At 58.6% G+C, this 7259-nt stretch overlaps 1 protein-coding gene across 1 annotated transcript; it reads right to left on the bottom strand.

Moving 5' to 3' along the window:
• Positions 1–910: 910 nt before the first annotated feature.
• Positions 911–5883, bottom strand: LOC120758933 (cytochrome P450 1A4-like). The gene is made up of 6 exons (XM_040077697.1): positions 5026–5883; positions 4716–4839; positions 4368–4457; positions 4157–4280; positions 3629–3715; positions 911–2066 (listed from the first exon to the last, which is right to left on the bottom strand). The coding sequence occupies exons 1-6, from the start codon at positions 5875–5877 to the stop codon at positions 1763–1765; spliced, it is 1581 nt and encodes a 526-aa protein (XP_039933631.1). The 5' UTR covers positions 5878–5883; the 3' UTR covers positions 911–1762.
• Positions 5884–7259: the final 1376 nt, after the last annotated feature.

Here is a 7259-nt window from a genome sequence, read left to right as displayed (position 1 = left end):
CTCTCCATCCCTTCCATCATCCATCTCCATCCTCTCCATACCTTCCATCATCCATCTCCATCCTCTCCATCCCTTCCACCATCTCCATCACACCTCCATCACCTCTGTCACCTTTTCATCCCTTCCATTCCCTTCATTCTCTCCATCGAGTTGTCCCCCTTCATTCCCTCCATCATATCTCCGTCCCCTCTGTTGTTGATGGAAAATCCCCTCCACTCCCTCCATCAGCTCCACCCTCTTCATTCTCTCCATCCCCTTTCTCCTATCTCAAGGCTGCTCTGCTCCGCGGCAGCTTTCCGTGCCACTGCACCAAAATTAACAATAGCTCCATGCTCCGATGGGGCTGGGAGGCCTGGAGGGCTGATCCCTGCAGGGAGGCCACTTAGGGATGGACAGACCCCAATATTCCACAGAGTCCCTCATTATTTCTGTGGGAAGTTAATGTTTATTGCCTTTATTTTTTTCTTTTTTTAAGGGAAATAGTGCAAAGCTTCCGATTTAATGGTGCTCTGAGATGGGGGTGAAGCATCCCCCCGTGGAAGGCTCCCTAAAAGGCTGGGCTTGACCTGTTGATTCCATTTTTTCAGGCATGGAACGCTACTCCCGATTTTTAGTGAAGCCCTGAACGGATCCAGAGCTTGGCATCACCTTTCTGCCTATCCCAGCTGAGACTTTGCACAGGATAAGGACCGGAATCAGCTCCCTTTGGGATGAAATCTTCCCCCAATGCCGCTGGAGTCACAGCCCACTCATTTACCACTGGAAAACCCCCATCCAACACACCCAGCCAGATTTTTAAGGATGATAAACAGGCATAAGGTGTTTTCTCCCCTTAAAAAAAATCATTTCCCGGTGGAATAAGATCAGAAAGATACTTAAGAAATGTTCATGTAAGTATTTATTGGGTTAGAAATACGGCGTGGTTTCCATCCCAGCACACAGCCGCATTCCAAACAGGCACAAACAGGCAGAAACTGCTGCTCCATTTGCCATGGGGCTGCACCTCTGCACTGGCTAAAGCTGAATGCAGCACAAGGCACTTCCTGCAAGCCTGAAACCCTTGCTCCTTAACCTGGATATAGAAATCTATTGCTTGGTAAAGAAAAAATAAAATCACATTTTAAAAGGCAGCAATTACAGAGTTAGTCTGAAAGCCAGGAGTGTCCTACATTCCCCTGTCTCTTTTCCCCAGCCCTCTGAGATTTTCCAGGAGGCTCCGTGGTAGGCATTGATTTAAAAATCTCAATTTGTGAGCGGCACTGCTGGTGGATGTGCTTTTTGTTTTTTTTTTTATAATCAGTAGGAACGCTCAGGGATTCACTCCATGAGTTCACATTCAAGGAATTCGGGTGCGTGGGTGCACCCAGGACGGGTCCCCTCCAGGTGGGCGCTGCTGCAGCCTTTCTGAAGCAGCGGGAAGCACCCGTTCCCAGCGGCACAAAGAGCCGGGAAAGAGGGTTTCAGCCTGTGGGACACGGCCGGGCAGGGAGGAACCCGCAGGTTTATTTCTATTTGGACGGAGGGAGCTGCCCGTGGCAGGTGGAGCACATCCCACCACATCCCACCCTCGGGCGTCCCCCATCCGTGATCTCTCCAAGAGACTTCCGGGGAGCATCCGTGCGGGAAGGGGTGACGGAGCCGGCTCCGGGGAGAGCCCCACAGAGCCCGGCCGCCGTTCCCAGGAGAGCGGCACGGCGAGGGGCTGCGCCTCAGCAAAAACAAGGCCGAGCGCCCGGCCCCCAGCGCCGCTTCCTCCGGCGGCTCACGGGGAGCTTCTCACGGGAAAACGCTGCCGGATGTGGAAGGCCTCGCACTTCTTGTACTTCATGGTCAGTCCGTACTGGGGCGTGACGTCCACGCGCTCCCCGGGCCGCAGGCCGAACTGCAGCTGCTGCAGCAGCGTGGTGAGGAAGAGGAAGATCTCCCAGCGGCCGATGGCCTCGCCGAGGCAGCGCCGCCTGCCCAGCCCGAAGGCCAGCACCTTCTCGCTCTCCGTCCGGCTCAGCTCGCCCGCGGCGGTCAGGAACCGCTCGGGCCTGAAGGCTGAGGGCTCCTTCCAAAGCGTCCTGGGACAGAGAGGGGGCGGTTTGGTCACAGGGCCAAAAAAAAAAAAGTCTGGTGCTTTGGGGATGTAAAAGCTCTTCCAGTGCCACCCCCTGCCATGGGCAGGGACATCTTCCACCGATTTCCTTCCATCTTCCACCCAAATTGCTCCAAGTTCTGTCCAGCCTGGCCTTGGATACCTCCAGGGATCCGGGGGCAGCCAGAGCTGCTCTGGGAATTCTGTTCAGGGATCCGGGGGCAGCCAGAGCTGCTCTGGGAATTCTGTTCAGGGCCTGTCCACCCTCACAGGGAAGAATTTCACCCCAATATTCCATCCATCCCTGCTCTCTGGCAGTGGGAGCCGTTCCCTGTGTCCTGTCTTTCTATCCCTTGTACCCAGTCCCTCCCCAGCTCTTCTGGAGCCCCTTCAGGCCCTGGAAGAGGCTCTGAGGTGTCTTCAGAGCAGAGGGGCCCAGCCCTTGGGCCTTGTGACAGTTTTGAGCCCCTGCCACGGGGTCAGTGACCAAAAGCTGTCCTTGCAGAGAGGAGCTTTGCAGCACTGTCTCACTCCACCATCCAAACCCGCCCTTGGCAAGCTCTGTCCCTGATCTAAAACAACAACTCCGTGTCACACGCCATCAGCTCAGCCCACTGAAACCTCTCTTCCAGGCTTGGGCTGTGTTTGCCGGGGCAGACGCCGGAGATGGATTTAATTCCATCCATTTAATTCCAGCAGCCAGAGAAGCTGCAGCTTCAGCACTGGGATCAGCCAGCAGCCTTTCAAACAGGGAAAATGGGGACCAGGGGCTTTTTCCTTTTTGAATCCTCTCAGCAGAGCTTCCCAGCCTGTCCCAGGGCAGCTGTTGGGAGGTGCCAGGTGGGATCTAACAGTTTCTCTGCTGGGAATCTCTGCTTGGATACACGGAATCCTCTCTGCCCTAAGGGCAGCATTCCCATTCCATGCCCCTGCAGGAGCAGCAGCAGGAGGGATATCAGTAGGTTTCTGGCCTCTTGGGGTGTTTGGATACAAACATCTTGAGCTTTGATCCAAAATACTCCTGTATCAAGCCTTGTCTCAGTCCCTGCTGGAATGTCTCTGCTGGGAAGCAGTGGAGGGGCAGGACGAGGCTCTGGTCCCCAGTCCCCCTGTCATTCCCAAAGCTGATTATCAGCAATCACAACACAAAGCCCATCGACTTTAACAGAGTCCCATCACCACACTTTTATCCCTTAAAAACAGGAACCGAGCAATTCCCATTGAGCACTTCCAGAGCTGTCAGCTCGGATCACAGGATCTGCTTGGCAGCAGCATTGATCAATTCCTGATTATCCAGCAGCCTGAGCTTCCACATAAATGAGGTAATCCCTGGTGCTGGGGAGCTGCTGAACCGGGGGTGAGTCAAACTGGACCAGCTCCACGCCCAGGAGAGCCGAGGCAGGGCTCAGCATCAAACCCACATCATTTTTGGTCCGTTCTGCCCTTTCGTACACCACCCACTCATTTTCTGGCACGAGGACTGGCGTGATCTGAACGCCAAGAGAAGCCACGGCAGCCCAGATGAGCAGGGGGCTTTGCAATACTCACTCGTCATGGTTCACTTGCCACTGGTTGACGAACACGCAGGTGTCCTTGGGGATGTAGAAGCCGTTCAGCACCGTGGCTTTTGTCGTGCTGAAGGAAACACGGGTGGAAAGGGAAGTTAGAGGAGACCCACAGCTCCTGACAAGTCAAAGCCTGGCGAGTCCTGCAGGGGTTTCATCTTCAAAGGCCTCTTTGTGCCCTTAGGACTGGCTAGGAAATACCCCAGATTGCATTCAGGAGATTTAATAGGCTTGGTTACACTTTCCTCCAGCAGAAAAATTCCAGTTTCATTTCACAGATCGTCCCAGAATGGTTGTGATGTGGTTCCTCCCAAGGCAGGAAGAAATATAAACCCGGGGCAAAGATCTGTGGGGTGAAACCACCCTCAAAACAAAAGATTCAACCCCAGGAGGGCAACAATCCGGAACATTTCCCCCTCACAGGGATCAATTCCCTGCCAAAATGGCACCTCCCAGAAAACCACTCCAAAAAAAACTCCCTAAATAAGGCCTCAGCCACTCCAGCCCGTACCTGTGTGGGATGGTGAAGGGCACAAAGGAGGAATGCCTGAACGTCTCCAGGATAAAGGCTTCCGTGTAGGGCAGCGTGCCCCGGTCCGACAGCCGCGGCCGCCTCTCCCGCCCGATGGTCTGGTCTGGGGGAGGTGGGCAGCAGGAAGAGGGTCAGGATCAGCGCTGACCAGAGGGGTTTGGCCCCAGAGGAACGGGGTTCATGGACTCACCGAGCTCTTCCTGGATCTTCCTCTGGACATCGGGGTACAAGGCAACGTACATGAGGCTCCAGGACAGGGCAGTTGCCACGGTGTCAAAGCCTGGACGGGCGTGGAAAATGCATTTAGTTAGCACAAGAACACAGGTGAGGGGGTGTTTCAGATTCTGCTGCTCTGGATGTTGTTCCTGCATCAGCTGCCACTAAAAAGCTCTGGTGGCCGCTCAGGAGGGCACCCAACAGCAGCTCCAGACACCCAAATGTGACCAACGTGTCCACCCAGCAGCTCCACGTCCCTACCCAGCCTCCAGCTTAGGGATTCATCCCAAAGCTGGAATGGTGCCCTCAGAAGCATTCCCACCTGCCCCAAAGAGGTCGTTGACGATGTGGATGATCTTCTCGTTGGAGAGCTGGACGTGGGCGTCCTCCCCGACGCTCTTCTGGCAGTGCCCGATCAGCGAGTCCGTGATGTCCCGGATGTGCTCCTGGGGAAGAGCCGGTGGCTCAGGGACACCATGGACGCACAGGGATGGGGAAACCTGCCCCAAATACGAGGCTCGGGGCGAGGGGGTACAGCTGCAGCTCAGAGGTCTCCAAGGGACTTTACTGAGTGAGGGAGGGGGACCCTTGCAGCCACCGCCACCCACATCCAAGAGCATGCAGGTCCTTACCTTATCGAAGCTGCCGTAGTGCTCCTGCACGATTTTCTGCACGAAGGCGTTGAAGCGCCTGTTGATGTCCTTGAAGAGCTCCATGGTGCGGCTGGGGAGGTACCGGAGCACGGGGATGAAGTCGGCGGGGTGGCCTCCGCCGGCCACCTCCCCAAATTCGTTGCCCATGTTCACCAGGCTGAGCAGCTCCTGGTCGTCGTGCTCGTAGCGCTTGCCGAAGCACATGGCGCAGATGACGTTGGCCACCGACACCACCAGGTACTGGTTAAGGTCAAACCTCTTCTCGTCCTCCATCAGCTGCAGGAACTTGGTGACCAAGTACTCGGCCTCCTTGGAGACGTGCTCCTCCAGCAGGCAGCTGCAGGACGACGTGGGGCTGGGGGCGACGGAGAAGCTCTTCAGGGCGCTCTGGGCCAGCTTCCTGCGAGCTTTCCACACCTCCCCGGAGTCGGGGCTGAACGCCAGGCTCTGCCCGTTGGAGATGTAGTGGAAGCTGGGCAGGTCGGGGCGCCCCATGAAGTCCTCTCCTTGCTTGACCAGGGCTTGCCGGATGGTGTCCAGCCCGCTGAGCACCAGCACGGCCCGCGTGCCGATGCGCACCTCCATCACGTCCCCGTAGCGCCGGCTCAGCCGCGTCAGCGCCAGGTGCGTGTCCTTGCGCAGCTCCAGCACGTTCCCCAGGATGGGATAGCCCCGCGGGCCCGGCGGCCTCCGCAGCCCCTCGGGCACCGCCGGCTGCCGCAGCCACTGCAGCAGCAGCGACACCAGGCACAAGGCGGCGGCCGCCAGCAGCGCCTCGGTGGCCGACACCGCGCCGGGGCTCGCCACCAGCCGCATCGCAGCCTTCAGCATCGCCGCCGGCACCGGGCGGCCCTAAAGGAGAGAAGCGCGCTGAGGGGAAGAGCCGCCATCGGCCAGGGGCTCCGCGCTGGGGCTGCTCCTGACTCCGGGACACGGAGCGACAGCCCTGAACCGGCCCGGGGCACGGAGCTGCCCCCGCAGCACCGGGGCTTCCAGCGGCACGAGCTGCAGACCTGGGAAGGCTCCGAACACACACACCCATCCCTTAAGGGGGATGTCAGCCCGTCAGAGATTTTGTGACACCCTTTTCCCCACAGCAGACCGTTAGACCGGCGTGCAGAACCTCGGGAATAAACCGAAGACCCGTCAGGGACTGGGGCTGGTCTCTAGGCTGAGACACTTGGAGCACGGACAGCGCAGGGACAGCGCAGGGACAGGACAGGGGCAGAGCTGGGATTCTCTTCTGATCCTCAGTTGCCGTACTTTAGGAAACTCCTCGCACTAAAAAGCAGGGTTTTTGCTAGCCAGGAGGGGGAGGAATAGGTCCCCCAACTTTTTTCTCTACATGCCAGGGAAGCAAAAGCGCTCTCTTAAGCACAGGAACTTTTTTTTCTCCTCAGAGTCTCAGAGCACTTGGCTGGAGGAGAGTTGATCCTGATTCGAGCCACCGAGCCATCGCTCACCAGCGAGCTCAACACAGCGGTGCCAGGAATCGTCTCAAAGATCGATGGCTGTGAAAAACAACCCTGGCTGCAGCGGGGACCAGCGGGATGGGTGCACCCCGCTCCCAGCTCTGTCAGAAACCATGGAATCACAGAGTCCCTCAAGTTGGAAGGCGCTCCCGAGGATCGCCGAGTCCAACCCCCAGCTCCTCACGGGACGAAATCCTCCCGAAAACCCCGAGCAGGGCTGGGAGGAGGTTGGCTGTCAAATCCCCCTTCCCTTGGGTTTGGCAGGGTGTCACAGCCCCGCGCAGGACACCCGCGGGGGGACATTCTGGGGGGCTGTGGGGACCTCGCACCGCAGAGGGTGCAGCCCAGCCGGGACCCCTTCCCAGCCCTCGGCAAGGAAAGAGCCGTGAGGGTGCCCCAGAAACCACCTTCCAACAGGTGGGGGAAGGATGCTGCTGGGGTCGGGGAGGGAGGACTGCGCACGGCGGGGGCTGTCCATCACCGGGGGTGCGGGAAGTGCCGGTGCGGGCTCTCCGGTACTCACCTCGGCAGGAGCGGCGCGGCGCGGCGCGGAGGGAGGGGCCCGATCCCGCGGCAGGTGCCCGCTGCCCGCGGCTCCTGCTTTATATGCACGGCCCCGCGCTCTGATTGGCCCGGCCGCCTCCCGTCACGTGACCCCCAACTCCCCAAGAATTCCCCGGACCCCCCCCACGCCCCCCCATCCCCGGGCCCCCCTTCCCCGGGGGGTGCGGGACCCCCGCT

Source organism: Hirundo rustica, chromosome 13, assembly GCF_015227805.2.
Source record: "Hirundo rustica isolate bHirRus1 chromosome 13, bHirRus1.pri.v3, whole genome shotgun sequence".
Lineage (NCBI taxonomy): Eukaryota > Metazoa > Chordata > Aves > Passeriformes > Hirundinidae > Hirundo > Hirundo rustica.
The sequence above is the reverse complement of the archived record's forward strand: the minus strand, read 5'-3'. Positions and strand labels throughout refer to the sequence as shown.